Source organism: Vulpes lagopus, chromosome 6, assembly GCF_018345385.1.
Source record: "Vulpes lagopus strain Blue_001 chromosome 6, ASM1834538v1, whole genome shotgun sequence".
Classification (NCBI taxonomy): domain Eukaryota; kingdom Metazoa; phylum Chordata; class Mammalia; order Carnivora; family Canidae; genus Vulpes; species Vulpes lagopus.
Genome location: NC_054829.1, coordinates 58050643 through 58068423, shown reverse-complemented (window position 1 = coordinate 58068423; position 17781 = coordinate 58050643). Strand labels below are relative to the sequence as shown.

The 17781-nt window shown below is 38.0% G+C and overlaps 2 protein-coding genes across 8 annotated transcripts in view; one reads left to right on the top strand and one right to left on the bottom strand.

Moving 5' to 3' along the window:
* The window catches only part of SLC25A21 (solute carrier family 25 member 21), a 477598-nt gene extending 462384 nt beyond the window's left edge, over positions 1-15214 (bottom strand). For all 7 annotated transcript variants that reach the window (XM_041760088.1, XM_041760085.1, XM_041760086.1 and 4 more), the window contains exon 1: positions 15011-15214. In XM_041760088.1, coding sequence (XP_041616022.1) covers positions 15011-15080 — 70 coding nt within the window. In that variant the 5' untranslated portion in view covers positions 15081-15214. The remainder of the gene's footprint in view (positions 1-15010) is intronic.
* A 315-nt stretch (positions 15215-15529) lies between these two features.
* The window catches only part of MIPOL1 (mirror-image polydactyly 1), a 320655-nt gene continuing 318403 nt past the window's right edge, over positions 15530-17781 (top strand). Inside the window, exon 1 of the mRNA XM_041760079.1 lies at positions 15530-15742. The gene's annotated coding sequence lies outside the window, so the exon portion shown is untranslated. The remainder of the gene's footprint in view (positions 15743-17781) is intronic.

Genomic DNA, 17781 nt, shown 5'->3' with positions numbered 1-17781 from the left:
TAACAACCTTATGAAGTAGATTGCAATGTATCCTATGGATAAAGCACAGAAATGTTAAACTGCCTTCGCAACATCTAGTGAATATCAAAGCTGGGATTTAATGCCAGTCAGTAAGCATCAGAATCCCTACGGTACATTACTTCCCTATATTACCTCTTCATAAGGTAAAGTTCACTATGAAAACATGGATGCCTCTTGATGGAGAACCCTATTTTCTTCTTTATCATCTCAGTTGTAACCATTTCATTGCTTAACTCCCACAGTATACTAAAAAGTTTGCCATATACATAACTATTTTTGGAAAATGATGTAATTCCAAAATAAAGATTTGAAAACAAAAAGTAGGTAGATCAATACATATACATATATATATACACACATATATATGTATGTATTCATATTCATATATATATAATTTTGTGAAGTACACATATTTGTGTATATATGATATATGACTGGAAAAAAATACAACCAGCACACTAGACTTTGAGCTTGGGAAAATTAACCTACCCCCAAGTGTAAGCAAGTCAACAATAAAATAGTCTATACTTCTTATAACCGTTCCTGGGAAGCCAGGTACTGGAAAAAAAACAGGTCACAGTCAAGATCCAGGTTTGCAGAATCAATGGAACTTAGACTACATAGGATTAAAGTCCTGCCAAGATTGACTCCCTCTTAGGGCAATCAGGGCAGGAAACGTAGGACCCTTTGGAATGGAATCCCTTTTTCTTCCTTTGCCACTACTAGGAATAAAATGGAATCGTTCATTTTAGACACTGCATGGTTCCTCCAGTAATGTCTGAATTTGATGGCAGGTAAGCACTACCAATGACATGTGTTGGGCATGGAGGAAATTGCACCCACTCCTTCAAATCATTTAGGAAGCAACATACATTCTAGTATCTTGCTGAAAAGTTTAGAATTTTTAAAATTAATTAACATTCAAAATTGGGAGCCAAAATAAATTTACCATTCATTCAGTCACCTATTCATTTCAACAAATGTTTATTGAGTATCTAGCCTGTGCCATTTTCTATTGTAGGCACTAGGGAGATTGCTGGGTACCAAACAGACTAAGATTCTTCTCCTCGGGGAGGTTATCATCAAGTGACAGAAATAAGAAAATGTTTTAATATCTGTCACTATTATATATCAGCTTTAGTTAACAACTAATATGCATTCTTACATTTAAATAAACATGTCACTGTTACAGGTCAATAAAATAAAAAAATTAGGATTTCTTTAAAACTTTAATATATGGCTATTTTACAGCTATGCAATGTTAATAAGACATACACTAAAAGCGTGACTTCTTTCATGTATGTTCAAATGCAAGAATACACAAATTTATATAAAGCACATGAATCATAACAAAAAATAGAGATATTTTCCAATGTAGAAACAGTTTTGTTATTTCCAATGTAGAAACAGTTTTAGTAACAACCTATTTATACCAATAACCACTGCAACTTCCAACTACTCCAACCTTGATACTTCCTTTATTGTAGTTGTTTGCTTCACACTTCCCCTGTGGTCCTTTTCTGCTGTCTGACTATTCAGCATCCATCCATCCATCTATTTAAGACACAAATATGTGCCAGAAACAACTGGAGTGAGAACCTCTAGAAATCATTACCCTTTTCCCTTAGGATGAGAGCCTTTCAGAAGTTAAAACTGACATAAAACTCTTCTATGTTTTGAGACTCTTAATATATTGAAAATCAAAGAAATGCCAACTAACAGTTATTAAAATGTAGCTTATTTTAAATGCCTACATATCACATATCATATTAATGCTTCTAACACACACAACTGCAATGAAAAAAACAATGACTTTGTGTCTAGCTTTATTTGAAAGAAATGTCAAAAGTTTAGGTTATAAGGTCCTTTGTGAATGTAAGGCCCCATTCAAATGGCCCTTCTGGCCCTGCTGGCACTCCTTCCCTCCTGGTTCATTGCCAGGGAGAAGCTAGCAGGCTATCTCTGCATATGAGAATCTCAATCTCACTCCACTCTACCTAGAGCCCTTGAAATCTCCAGGGAAGCTAATCTCAAAAGGGTTCAGAACCCTCTATTTGAGCTTAAGGATCCTAAATGCCCCAACGTTCAGAGCTCCTATTAGTGGTATTTCACACTTATTAGGGTTTAAAAAATATATAGTTTTGTGGCTCACCCACAAATTACATAACACCGTTCTAAGGGGGAAATGCACCCTGATTGCAAACAAATAACCTAAACCTACAGATTTTTGGAACACGACCTACATACATATTTAAGCATTACATGAAACTATATTTTTTCTCACAGATGGTAACTGCATTTTGTTTTTCTTATGTCTTGTATGTTTTTTCTTATGTCTAGTATGTTTTTCCTATACATGGTAAATGTGAGTCATTTTTTCAAAATTTTAACTTACCCACAAAAAATTTGCCATCTATTTCTAACTTACGCGAATAATGAAAAGTAATAGACCTCCTTTTTAAATTTACAATACAAAATATTTGTGTATAGTTGCTCGCAAGCAGAAACTGAATCATATATTGATTATATGTCAAATATTCCATTATAGGAGGCAAATCACACTGTTTAGCTCATATATTCTCATATACCTTAGGTCAAAAAATAAAAGTTTTATTTTCAGTGCAGCTCTGAGAAATTATCACTTCTACATGGAACATTCCCTCCACTATCAGCAAAATAAGATGCTATGAATGAGTTCAAAGCACTTGGCTTCTAAAATAGAAGATATTTCTTTGTCTCTGCCACATTTATGGCTGATCAAGCAGGGGAACATAAGCAAAATATGTCTCAAGAGAATTGTATCACTGTGGCAAATGCAATTTGAATAAAAATAGATTTACTGCATAGATACCATATTTTAAGCACTGTGTAAGTTTTGGTTTCTACCTAAAAGGGACTCACTCTTTGAAAGACTTAAAAAACATGAATTAAATCCAGTATAATCTTTTAAATTAATCACATACACAAAAACTAAAGTAATTGTGAAAAAGCATCCATGTAGAGTAAAACATAATACCACATAGTATATAAACATATCAATAAAACATTAGAAATATAAACAATACTGGATAATGCCTATTTAAAAGCCCCTATTGAATGGACAAATGATACATTTTTAAAGTATAGAATATATAAATTCAGCAAGGGTCACATAGACACCATCATCACTGCTTTCTTACCATATAACTTAGGTGCCAGTATCTCTACTATTCTTTCTTTTCTTTCCCTTCTTTGCTTCTTTGTTGACCTTCTAATCTCCAATGTATGTGTGCTGAAAAGAAGTCATGCGCCAATGCAGATCTTTACAAAAACATGAAGGAAACAGAAAAAGTCTTATTCTTCCTTGATGCTTTATCAGGCAAACATGAGACTATATTGCTCTGTAAAAGAAAGTTATTGATATGATTTTGAACTTTTATATGATCATATTTCTACTTTCAACTTAAAAGAATATGAAATAAATGCTTTCTTAGCTCCACCAAAAAAAGCCCCTGCTAATCGAAATAAATCACTAAAGAGTCTTTAGTACTTCTTATATTAAGTGCTTTAAATATTCATTTTCTTCATAATTTTCCTAAAATTTCATAGTTGCATATATTTCTCATTTAGAGGGAAAGAAATAATGTGTTTAATTTACTAATCATTTTTCTAAAAAATGTTTTAAAAAATATGGGCAAGTTACACTGCCATCTTGTGGTTAGAAGTTCATTTACAGTAGCAAGGACTTCATTAATTCCACACATGTATGTATTACCTTAAAAAAAATAAAAATAAAAATAAAAAATCCTGTTTGGAACTTAAGAAAATATATTCCTTACACACCTCCCTCACTTTATTATGTAAAAGCCCATTATATTGAAACAAGAAATAGCATTTTGAGTGGCTGCCCTAGATAGATAAATAAAAAGAACAATGCATTTGGCACTCTAGATTTTGCTCATAGAAGCTTATAATTTACTATTAGTGTATATACATTCAAACCCTGATAATTTAAAGAAACAAAATTATGGAATGTAGGAGTTTCATTTCCACAAGGTAATCTCCAAGACCTACAAGCAATGAATATGACATTCATGCTAAACTTATCAACAATTTTTGCTTGATTCAAAACTAAATTCAAAAGCAAGACCACCACAGAGAAAATAAATATTATAGCAATAAAAATAGTTGCTCCTACCTCTCTTACTCATACACATAAATTTTTTTTCCCATACACAGTTAGGAATAATTAAATGAAAAAATTAATTCCAAAGTCCAGGCATCTACATTTTTCAAATGTATAATTCTCTATGATCTATGCCAGGCACCTGTTCCAAATGTTTTACAGTGGTAGGATCTAATTAGAAGGTAACACACTTCTACATCTAACTGTCTGCAGAAAGCTTTTCCTTTTTTTTCTATTTTTAAGCTAATCAACAAAATTATGGGAAGACAGTGCCATCTATAGGTGCACAAGGACAGAATGTGATTCTTCTATTCAAAGGTGACTGTCCACTATGATACAGTAGCCAACTAAATGCATTGTCTTAGAAAAAAGCTCTAAAATAACTTTGCTCATTATTGAATCTCTGGAGAGATACCTGTAATTTATTCCAAAGTATTTTAACTTATTTGTACAATCATTCTCCAAATAAGAATAATAATAACAGCAGCCACATCAATAAGAAAAATAATACTTCCCATAATTGTATTAATCTGATTTTGATACATTTAATGATCCATAAACATTGATAATTTTTCAAGAAATATTAGCCTCATTGGCATTTATTCTCTCACTTTTTCTCTCTCACAATGTAAAACTTTTTAAGCTTAATTCTATTTTAGGTGTAATTCATTTGCATTGAAACATATATATCATTATTATTTCTCCAAAGTTATATTCCCCCTGTAATAGTCCATTCTAGATTTTACAGACATTCCAATAAATTTGCCCTGTGTCTCACCTAAAGCTGCCAGATTTATGCAAATGAAAAAGTTCAAAACAAATCTATGTCATGCAACTTAAATTCTCTCCTTTTTCACAGCCCAGCTCACCCAGTCTGCTGTGGGGTTGCTCTCATTCTAATGAGTCATTCTGGTATCTGACCTGATTGTATAAGGTTCGTTTAACAATTACCCAAGGATTGGGGCTCAACTCATTCGTAAACAATCGCCTATGGAGAATGACAGAAAAGAGGTAGCTCTGCCAATGCTGACAGAGTCCTCTGATGGGTCATATGGATTATTTTATACTTGTACTATGGCTGTCATTTAAAGGTCTGGCAAAAACAAGAAATGGTTGGTTGCACCAAGGGCAGATCTTGATCGTTCATCAATGAGCGAGTTTCTAGAGTGGCCATAATATTTTAACCCAGCCTGAAGGAAAAGAGAGGTCTTATGAAGACAATACTCTGTATAGGGCTGCCTGATTTCTCATTTTGCACACTATGAGTATGAGTGGGATAATGGGTAGGAGTACAAGCTCTGAAGGCAAAGAGAACAGAGTTTGAGCTCCTGCTCTGTCACTGGCCTTGAGCAAGTTAGTTAATTTCTCTGAGCTTCACTTTCTTCATCCTCAAGAAATTGCAAATTAATATCTATAATTTAAGCAAAGTAAGGTGCCTTCATACATAATTATCATTCAATTAATGTGAGCACTTAAGATTTATCTTACTGTTTCCTGTTTGTCTGGTCATAATTATTGACTAATTAGGGAGGATCCATTTAACTCAAATAAACACCCAGAGAAGGTCACTTGCAACTTGCTATGTTAACAAAAAGAATGAGTGAGAAAGACAACTCAAAATAAGGATAAGTACAATGATACAAGAGAAAAAATAGTATTTGATGGCCTGATAGGAGTTTCAAAATTTACCTCTGAAATGTTACCTTTAAAAATCACTAAGAATCCACATAACTCTTGATCCCATGTTATTTCTACTGTATGAGTTAGAAATCTGAATCTGTAGGACACAGAGAAGTTGGAAATATAGATGGGGAATTACCGGCAAATGAATAATATTAAAGCCACAGAACAGATGGGCTTGCTCAGGGAGGTAAGATTATATGGAGCAGAGAACTTAGAACCCTGAAGATTGCCAATTTTTGGGGAAAGGGAAGAAGAGGAACCAGCAAAGGAAACAGTAAAGAAGTAAAGTAAAGAAGTGGATATGAAGAGGAGAGTAACAATCATCAGTAAAGACAACTTTAAGGAGAAAAATTGGTCAGAGATGTGAAATTTTACAAAGATAGGTAAAATTAAAAATGAAAACCAGTCATTAACAGTTTGAGCAGAAAGGTAAAGACAGATATGCCAATTATAGTAGGTTGGAAACCAAGTAATGAACTTTTCACAAAGGCTTCCAATGAAAGGAAGAGAGACATAGGACCATAGCTTGAGATATGGAACACAAACTTGAGAATCACAACATGAAGTGCTGTGGGTTAAACTATGTCTTCCAAAAAAGATATGTTCAGGCCCTAAACCCTGGTATGTGACCTTATTCAGAAATAGGGTCTTTCCAGGTATAATCAAGTGAAAGTGAGGTCATACCAGATGGGAGTGGGCCCTAACTCAATGATATCCATATAACAAAGAGGGAAATTTGGACAAATAGGAAGAGAAAGCCACGCGATGACAGGTAAAGAACATAATGATTGTTACCAACTACCAGAAACTAAGAAGCATGGACCAAATTCTCTTTTGCTGCCTCCAGAAGGAACCAGCCCTCCTGGTTTTACTTTGATTTCAGACTTCTAACCTCCAGAACTGTGAGGCAATACATTCCTGTTATTTTACACCATCCAGTTCATGGTACATTGTTCAGTCAGCCCTAGCAAACTAATATAAGGGATCAAAAGATACAGATCTAATAGAATACTTAGAATGTGTATAAACCATGATCACATCAAAGTATGGAAATAATTGACACAAATATAATAACTTAAAACCAAAAGGAAAAGAAATTGGCCAGAAAAATCAATTAAAATCTAGAACAATTAAGAATCTCATAGAACTTCCTTAACCTGATTTATTATTCTTTTAACATGCCACCTACTTAAATCATAAAGATGTTTCAAAATGATTTGTGCACCTCTTTTCATTTTGGGGCCCTGGAACTAAAGACGACACATAAATTTAGAAAGTTATCATGGACCTCTCACTCAGAAGGTGGCAGACAATTTAGACCAGAAGATAATTTTTTCACTTCATTCACTAATTGGTGATAATAAAAGAAAATATTGTTAAAGGAAAGTACTGTTACAAATATTGGTTGAACCTCAGCATACTTTTCTCTCTTTATAGTAGGATTCTAAGAATATATATTCTGTGGCTTAAGCTTCTGATATTTATTCATTAATACAGTCAACATACATTTCTGAGCATATACTATACTCTCCCTAAAATTCCAGGTTCTCAGTGCTCTGAGATGTTGAAGTCTGGGAGGGGAAGGCAGCGCAGAGGCAAAGGAGAGGAGGAAGCACTGGTTTAACATAATGTACCTAAAATGCGTTAAAGTTGATTCATGTTTTTATATCAACTGAATCATGTACCCACATGTTATATTTAACGCTTTTAAAATGTTTTCCAGTGAAAGACAGTAAAATAAGAAATCCTTTGAAATGTGGTTACACATTCATATTTTGTTCTTAAATTTGTATTTTTGAGAACTAGATTTTCTTTAAAAGAGACAAGACAGGGACACCTGGATGGCTCAGCAGTTGGGCATCTGCCTTTGGCTCAGGTCGTGATCCTGGGGTCTTGGGATCGAGTCCCGCATCGGGCTCCCTGTGAGGGGCCTGCATCTCCCTCTGCCTATGTCTCTGCCTTTCTCTCTGTCTCTCATGAGTAAATAAAATCTTAAAAGAAAAACAGGTAAGACAAAATCATAAGAGACTCTTAACTATAGGGAACAAACTGAGGGTTGTTGGAGGGGTGGTGGGGGGGATAGGGTAACTGGGTGATGAGCATTAAGGAGGTCACTTGAAGTAATGAGCATTGGGTGTTGTATGCAGCTGACAATTACTAAATCCTACCTCTGCAATTAATAATACAGTATATGTCAATTATATTGAATTTAAATAAAAATTTTTTAAAAAGAGAAACAAGACTACATTTTAATTAAACACATCCTTTAAAGGTATTTCATAATTAATTTGAGCAATAGAATTACTTTCTTCTATATGGTTAAAATAAGGAGAATTTTTCCTTCCTAATTACCCAGATAATGGGTTCCAGCCTCCCTTTGATGTATCATAGAGGATCACCTGTTTCACTACAACCTGCTATTTATTATCAAACAATTGCAGTTTCCCAAATCCTGAAGTTCCAAAGGTGCCATTTATACAAATCACATGTGTGTCCTCTTTGCACCCATTCTGAAAAAGACTTTTCCTTGATCAAAATCTTAACTTTGATTACTCCCTGGAGCATCAACTCTTTTATTACTTAGCCCAAATTAAAGTCTAGAGGACTACCAGTATACATTCTGCCTGCTAAGGCACTTCTTTTAACTGTATTTTAACTACTATGGGTTAAAGAAAAAAAAGGTAGAAATCTTGTAAAAATAAAGATACATAAGATATATAAGATCAGGAGTTTAAAGAATAAGATTTGAAATTATCAAATACCATTTTAGTTACCTTTTTAGGTAGAAAGCCTTGACTCTCTTCCATCAGTATAATGCACACTTTACCAGTACTCTCAATAGTCAATTTCCCAAAGACTTACCCATGAATCCCAGGTTTCTTTCCTCTAAAAAAAATGTTTTTCATTTCACTTTCTCATATGACCCCTTGAAGGTGATAAAGGAGACAAACTGCATAAAGTACTGGAGCTGTGTCTAGTGCAAAATCAGAAAACTTGTTTCCAGAATGCTCCAACTAAACAATTTGACTAAAATATCTCCAGGAAGACACACAAAATAAAAACTGTGATTGGAGATGTGATGGAGGTGTGTGCCTACCAGATACAAGAAACGAGGGTGGACCTGGAGAGAGGAGACTGGAAATTTTGGGAAATAAATCAGTGTCCTGCATGCACAGTGATCACATAAGAGATATATAATGAGGGGAAATGCTCTAGGAAGTTCTCTGAGTGGTACTTGCAGACTTCTGGGAATACGATTAGAAGATTCTGGGAGACAGGAGGAGGAGGGTCCTAAAGACGTCACTGTGCAAGGGAATTTAGTGTGGACAGGGCCTCGGAGGCACCCTGATAGGCTCTTGTGAGAGCACGGTCTGTCAGGGATCCAAGAGGACCTGCCAGAGACCCTGGAAAATTCTGACGTTAGAGGCAAAAGCCCAGTGAGAACTTGGGGAGAATACCATCTGAGTGGGCCTACAAGAAGGCTTCTACATAACATGGGAAATAAGAACCCCATGAGCTTTGGAAACACTTGGAAGAAGCCAAACTGGTTATTAAGGAGAATGGGACGATCTTGAGGCAAGGCTAAGTTCTTGGCTTCAAGGAAGAGATGTACATCTTAGGGAAACTTCCTGGAGCTCTAAAGGATAATGATGTAAAATACTGAGACCTAGGGACCTTGGGAGCTCTAGCGAGTTTGGGGGAATTCTGTCAATATTGCTGTCAGGCTACACCAATCCCTTTGGTCATTGTGAGAAACAGAAAATGATGTCCTTTCACCCTCAGGTGGCTATATCTCTACTCTAGGATACATGAATTATGAATCAGCATGGGCTTTCAGTTCCCACTTGTTCCAGTGGCCAGAGCCATTTTTCAGTATACTACCCGCCAACTGCACATTTAGGCCCTGAATGGATTGAGAATTTTCTTTTGGTTAAAAGCTAATCTTGCATCCATACACATGAAATTATTTAGAAAAAGAAACATACTATTTAGCAGAAACTCTATAAGAATTTTATTTGTAGATAAAAGAGCTCTTTTAAGAGATGTAAACTAATAAGAGATATAGAAATAATAAGGGATAGTAGTCTTGATTTGATCTCTCCAGATTCTAAAAATGTCTGACAATGGAAATAATATCCTCCTAGTCCCTCTGCTATTCTGATCTCCTACAGCAAGGGCTGCATGCTTGTGCAACCATAGGCAAATTAATTAGGCCCTCTGTGCATCAGTTTCTTCACCCTGGAGTTGTGATGAGGATTAAACATGCTGATACATGTAAAGCTTAGACCTGAGTCTAGCATTTAGTATTTACTCAATGAATGTTAGTTATTTTTATTATTTGAGCCATTAGCATGTTAAGGAGAACGTTAAGCTGGATGAGGCTGTAGAGGCCATCTGCGAAACATTCATGCAGAAAATAGACAGGATTTCAATAGGTAGAAAAAACATGAGGAAAAAAATCCAGGCATTGTGAACTAAAGTGGAAAGGTAAGGTAACAACCAAGTATGGTGAACAGATCTATTCGGCAGAAACTGAGTGGCATGTGTAGGAGAGAAAAGGAAAATAAGACTGACGGCTAAATTGGGAGTACATAATGAGGTGTACAGAATTCATTCTTCTCTCTTCTGCCAGTTTTTTTTTTAATTTTTTTATTTATTTATGATAGTCATACAGAGAGAAAGAGAGAGAGGCAGAGACACAGGCAGAGGGAGAAGCAGGCTCCATGCACCGGGAGCCTGATGTGGGATTCGATCCCGGGTCTCCAGGATCGCACCCTGGGCCAAAGGCAGGCGCCAAACCGCTGCGCCACCCAGGGATCCCCTCTTCTGCCAGTTTTAACCTGTAACCCTCTGCCAATCTGGTTTCCCCTCTATAAAATCTCTTTTCTCCATGGTCTTCTAATACAATGCTTCTGAGGCACTTTCATGGCTCAGTCAGTTAAGTGCCTGCCTTTGGTTCAAGTCATGATACCAGAGTCCTAGGATTGAGCCTCCCCCCATCAGGCTCCCTGCTCTGTGGGGAGCCTGCTTCTCTCCCTCTGCCTGCCGCTCTCCCTGCTTGTGCTCTCAATCTGTCAAATAAATAAATAAATAACAATAATAATAATATAGTGCTTCTAAAATGGGAAAGTGCAGACCAATGACTTAGAGTCCCTCCTATATGGCAGATTCTGATATGGCAGGTCTGGAGTGGTGCCTGAGATCCTACACTTCTAACAAGCTACAAGCTACCAGGAGCCTGCTGCTGTTCATCCACGGGCCATACTTTGAGCACTAAGGATGTAATACAATGGTCTCTTATTCTCATCCTTAATCCTCCTGCTAGTGTTTGGCCTTGCTAATCTTCCTGAAGCTCTCATCATTGGCTTCTATTGTGAATCTTATGGGATTGCTTGAAGCTGAAAATACAAACTAGAAACCTATTCTGTAAAACTTCAATTCATATTGACTTGTCTCGAGCACAGCTTTCATCATGTAAAACAAGGTTGCCATTGGTAAAAATAGCTTTATATATTAGCTATAGCTACAAGCTCAAAGCCAGTCTTTAGATGTATAATGTCCAAGCAACTGTCAGCACATCACTCTCTTTGGTCTTTTATTTATTTTTATTTTTTTAAATTTTTATTTATTTAAGATAGTCACAGAGAGAGAGAGAGAGAGGCAGAGACACAGGCAGAGGGAGAAGCAGGCTCCATGCACCGGGAGCCCGATGTGGGATTCGATCCCGGATCTCCAGGATCGCGCCCTAGGCCAAAGGCAGGCGCCAAACCGCTGTGCCACCCAGGGATCCCCCTATTTATTTATTTTTAATATTTTATTTATTTGAGACACAGAAAGAGAGAACAAGCAGGGGGAGCTGCAGAGGAAGAGGGAGAAGCATGCTCCCCACTGAGCAAAGAGCCTGATCCCAGGACCTCAGGATCACCACCTGAGCAAAGGCAGACGTTTAACCAACTGAGCCACCCAGGTGCTCCTCCTTTGGTCTTTTAAATACAAATATCACAAAACATCTTTTAATGAAAGACAGACCTACATCTTTATGAAAGACGTCTATTGCCCATCTCATGATGTATCTGGCTTCTCCAGAAAATAAATCTCCCCTGAAATCCCCACCCATACACATGGGCAGTGGCTACAAATGGCAGTGGTGCAGAGGTACGCCCCTGTCCAAAACTGGATTATCTTGAGTCTTTCCCAGGATTTTACACAGCACTTGGAAAAAAAAAAAAAAAAAAAGCAAGTCAGTCTCTCATTGTCTCTACAGAACAGAAATCAAGAGCAGGTAAATTCAAGAGCCATTAGGAACCACACTCTGTCACATGGATGGAAGAGCAGAAAACAGCAGTCAATTGTATGAAAAAAAACTGAGAAAGGCACCAGGAGGGCACCATATGCTGGCATGCTGACAACCTCGCACATCTCCATATAACCCTATAGGCAAGGCTAGGCCACAGTCTGACCCAAGTCTTGGCAGGATGCCCTGTGATTTCCTCTGCCCTAAGGGAAGATAAGCAGACTGGTGGGGAAGAGCTGAGAAGCGGTTTCTCCCATTATCTTATCAGAAGGCCATTTCTCATCTATCTCCCTAGTTTCAGTTGAACACAAGACTTTCCACCTCACTTCAACTTAGAGAAAGCTACAGCAGAGTGACCCACTGCTTACACCATGTATCATCTGGCCTCTTCAGTTTTGTGTTGTTCATGGAATAGGGGACAGGTAACTGACACCATAATGACTTGCTTTTCCTGTCTTTATAAGTAATTAGCTGTCTGAATCCATTTGGGCATGTTTATTCCTTACCAGGCAAATCCATGGAAGTATGGCAAGCCGTCCTAACAACCATATTAGAATTACTTGTGGCCCTATTATTAACCACCACCCTGTTGCCTTGGAAATGCTAAAGCCATTTGACAAAGTGAAGAAAGGTAAGAGATGGCAAGAGTTCACTTTCTGAGTTCCCTTCAGTGCTCTAGCTCCTCCAGTCTCTTCCAGTAATGTATCAAGACCTTGAATTCTATGATACCGTGGTATTTTCTCCAGTAAACTTCCCCAGATTTTTTTTCTTCCCCTTAAGAAAGCCTAGGATGTATTTTTACCCTCAAAAGGTCATATAATACACACATATTTGCATTGCATTTAAACATATTATCAGTAATCAGAACTCCAACACAAGAGATTCAAATGTGTTTTTTCTATTTATTAAAATTCTACCTCTCCTATATTAATTTCTTTCTGGCCCTTGACCTAATATAAGTAATATGATTAGTATGCATTTACTGAAGTCCAATAAATACAAAATTTTATGAAAATGTTATTGTCGGGGATCCCTGGGTGGCGCAGCGGTTTGGCGCTCGCCTTTGGCCCAGGGCGCGATCCTGGAGACCCGGGATCGAATCCCACGTCGGGCTCCCGGTGCATGGAGCCTGCTTCTCCCTCTGCCTGTGTCTCTGCCTCTTTCTCTCTCTGTGACTATCATAAGTAAATAAAGATTGAAAAAAAAAAATTTTAAAAAAAAAAGAAAATGTTATTGTCCAAGTAGAACACATGATTCCTTTTCTAATTATTCTCATCATGTATCAATAATTCCATAGTACTAAATATATAAATCAACTATGCTACGTTTAATTCACCTTAGAAATATACTAATTTTCATTCATGTTAATTACAACTGTAAGAGCATGATGGAATCATACATTATATTTGTGCCAAATACTTATTATCCAACAAAATAGTGTAAGTAGGATTACAATTTGATCTACTCTTAACATCCCTTGAATTTAGCTGTGCTTAACATAGAATAGGATCATCTAAGCCAATTACAGATGCTTCTGAATCATTAGTCATAAGTTAGGATGTTTACCAATTAGCCTTATTCTCCTATTGGGACAGCTAAGTTTTCTTTGATCAGGGTCAAGGACTCTGAATCAGCTAAGTCAGGGACAGCTGGCAGAGTCTTGGACATTATGGAATTTGACCAAAATGGTGAGTAAATTGGTGAAAATTCATCATCATTACTGGAAAACAACTAAAAAGATAGACAATGGGGTCAACATAATTATGGATGGACAAAGCACAATCACATATAAGACATGAATGCCTCCATTGCCATATTAATGAAATATCTTTAGTAAAATGTACGGACTGTAATTGATACATCTGGCTTTATGTGGTACTCCTGAGAATCAAGTAGTTCATGACATAGTGATAACCAGTCACAATTTATAATAAACATTTATAAAAAGTCCAAGTTTGTTTGAAAATAAATTTGACTTGTCAATGTTAAACACTAGACATCTAGTCACTCTCTTAAAATGATTTACTAGAGTTACCACAGTATAACTTATTAAGAGAATACCTACATTTATAAAAAAAAAAAAAGTTTTATGGTGATAAGTGAATAACAGTAATTATACATTCATAATAAAAATGCATCACAGTCATGAAAAATTAAGTTCTCCATCAACTCATAATTATATTTTAAAATATCTCTAACACACATTCACACAACATAATCTCCTGGGTTAGTAACTTTCCCTAGCCACCCTTGGTAACTATTGCCACAAATTTTTATATTTATAACTGTCTATAACAAGTTTTTTCTGAAGGTTTTTGTTTTCCGACAGCATAACTCTCCATATATTAAGGTGAGCGCCTCACATCAAAGGTGTTTCTGTGTGCTCACGTACGCACTTCATTTTAACATGCCTATTTAAGACACGAAGGGCCCGAAGCAAGCACAGTCTGCAAGGACAAGACCCGCGGCGTCCCGAGGTAGGTCTGCACTTTAATGAGGGAGGCAGGAGTTACGTAACGAGTACCCAGAAGAAAAAGGCTACACTGAGAGCAAAGCGAAGTCTGACGGACGCGGGCGCGGGCGCGTTCCCAGTGCGGTAGCCAGCGAGGCACCCAGGCCTCCTCCCGGGGGCAGGCCTTGGGGCAGCCTCGCTCGCTCTCCAGGCTAGAGGCCCGGGAGGCGGGGCCCCGGCGGGCGGCGGCGACCCGACCCGGGCTCCCGGCGCGCTCTCGCGCTCGGCGGGTTCCCGCTCCGCGTACGACCGCAGCGTGCAATTCCGCGGAGAAACTGCAGTTGCGAGACCTCTCTGAGGCAAGTTTCCGGGCCCCGCGGCGGGGCGGCCTTACCAGCGGAACCACCGGCCAGGATCTGGCGAGAAGCCTCTCTCGCGAAGCCAGCTTTGGGCTGGGCGGACATCTTCGAAAGCCCGGGGCCGCGGAGCGGGCGAGCTCGCCGGCCTGCAAGAGCTGCTGCTGGTCCTGGCGCCGGCGGCTCCTCGGGGGGCGGCAGCCCGGCGGCCGCTCGGAGGTGGCGGCTCAGGGCGCAGACTCACAGTGCGTGATCTCCGGCGGGTGCGAACCTGCCCGCCGCACCCCTTCAGGGGCTTTCTGTCGCCCCCGCTAGGCCCCCTGGGCTCCAAGAAGGGCCTTGCGGAGAGAGGCCTCGCGGACGGGGTCGGTTTGGCCGCCCGCGGTAGAAGGGTTTGGTCTCCTAGGCTGGCGCCCAAGCGCTTCCCTATCGGGAGCCTCCTGCAGTTGGTCAGGCCGCACGCGCTGCCGCTGCCGCCGATAACGCTCGTGAAGAGGCGCCCCTGGCCTAGCGGCGGGGCTGGGGCGACCCTTGCCCTCCTCGGCAGGCCAGCGCTCCGGGAGGCCCTAAAGAACGGACAGGTGGATCCTGAAATTGTGGTTCTAGAAGCAAAGCCAAGTTACAATTATCTTTCAATTAAGTTGATGTAGTACTTCACGAAGAAATGGTTTGGGCTTAAGAGAATGTATCATACCTCATCGACCTGAGTTTTATTTACTGAAAAAACGAAAGAAGAGGCCTTGTTACAAAAAAGTCTCTTCATACCCGAGGTTAGTAGTGCTTCTCCACGTATGATCTTAAGATCCAGCAACGTCAACGTAATGTGAGAGTTCCTAAGAAAGGCAAGTTCGTGGCCCCACGCCTATCTACTGAATCAGAATCTCTGGATACAGGGCTCAGAAACCTGCATTTTAGTAAGGTCTCCAGTGATTGTTAAGAGCGTTAAAGTTTGTGAACCACAGACCTAAGTAATCAAGCAATATAGGGAACTATCAGTATATTTTTTCTATGAAACATTTAATTATTCATACTAGCCCTTTAGGATATTTGGAAAAACATAAATATTTATACTATTTTTAAACCATAAGTTACAAATGCTACGTAGAAGAGACACAATATTATGAAATTTTAGAAAAATACCTGCCACACCCCTAACAGGTAGGAGACGATACCAGTAAAAGGTAGAATGAGAGGATTTGGAACCGCTATTGTCATACTATTTCTTAAACATTGTATTTAATACTAAATATATTCAGTTTGAACCATATAGAATTACCAATTTTGAAAGCCAGAAACAGTTGAATATCAGGAATGTAATATGGTTAAAACTTTATGCGCTTTCCAATTGAATGTGCAAAATACCATATTTCATATTTTGTTTTTATTTCTGAGGCTGAGCTGTGAAAACCTGGTAATAATGATATCTGGTAAAATTGTCGAAAGTAAGGAATTAGATACACTTGGTGCTTATGGATCAGATATGCAAGATAAATTTTCTCTCATATTTGATTAAATATTTGATTAAAATTACTAAGCTTAAAATGTTTCCCAAGGAATAGTTTTCAGAAATTTTTGCTGGTTAACTAAAGTAAAAGCTTTTGAGGAATGTTTCAGTCTACTAATTAAATATGAAGTCTTGAGTGCAACATAGAATCACATATTCAACAAATATTGAGAACCTATTCTATACTAAGCACTAAAATCAGAATTGCAGAGCTCACAGAAAACCTTTCCCTCATTTTCTGATGAGGAAACTGAGTTTCCCAGGATCACAATGAGCTAATAATATTGCTGGGATTTGATTCCAGGATTCTCTCTTCTGAATGCAGTGGGATTCTAGGTTTAAATACTAGCCACAGGCCAAACTACATTCTCTCACAGCAAAACCTAAAATAATTAAATAATTAAATAGCCTCCAAATTAATTTCATTTATTCATATATATAAATGGAGAATTTTTTAAAGTTAAAAAAAAAAAGTTGCAACTTTTAAACCCAATGGCACACACTGAACCAAATTCTGCATTTATTCATTGAAAGTTGACTAAGCATCAGCACTTTCCTATGTGCTGGCAATGTAACACTTAAAATCCCTGATGGAGCATATAAGCTCATGGAGGAAATCCCACCATATTGCAATTTGTGTTAATTTAGTATTAAGTAAAATTTTGTCTTCCGTAGATTATTTCAGGAAATACAATAATACTTTTAGGTCAAGATTTAAAGATAGCCTTCCTCCCTCTCCCATTGGATCAGTATAAAGATACTTTTAATCAATTCCACGAGTACCTTAATCTCTGAATATCTTATCCCAAGGAGGTGGGTGCAGGTTTGTGGTCTCACTAAGACCTCAGTCTCTCAGCACCTAGGTAGATTCAGTGAGAAGACCCTTCTAGACAGAGTTCCAAATACCCTGTTAGAAAATTGCTACCTATTTTTAATCTTTTTAGGCTAGAACTGATGTTATTGAGTAAAAAAAAAAAAAAAAAACCAAAGCCTGTTACCACATGTAATCTAGTCCTACACCTGTAGAATAGTTGAAGAGATAGGGTCTAGATATAACTATATTCTAGAGCTTGGGAGTCTGCTAATGTCCATCCATTAACAAATGGGTGGGTATCAACAATTACCCACTGCTGAGAGCTCTGATTATTAGCTATATCTCTTAATCTGCAGCCGAATTTGCCTGTGGCCAGTATTGGAATGCTGGGAGGTTTAGCACTGAGAAAAAAAAGAAGGTAAAATTTATTTGGCCTACTATTTCAGATACCCTAGATTTAATCTATCACATTACTCTTTCTATTATTTTAT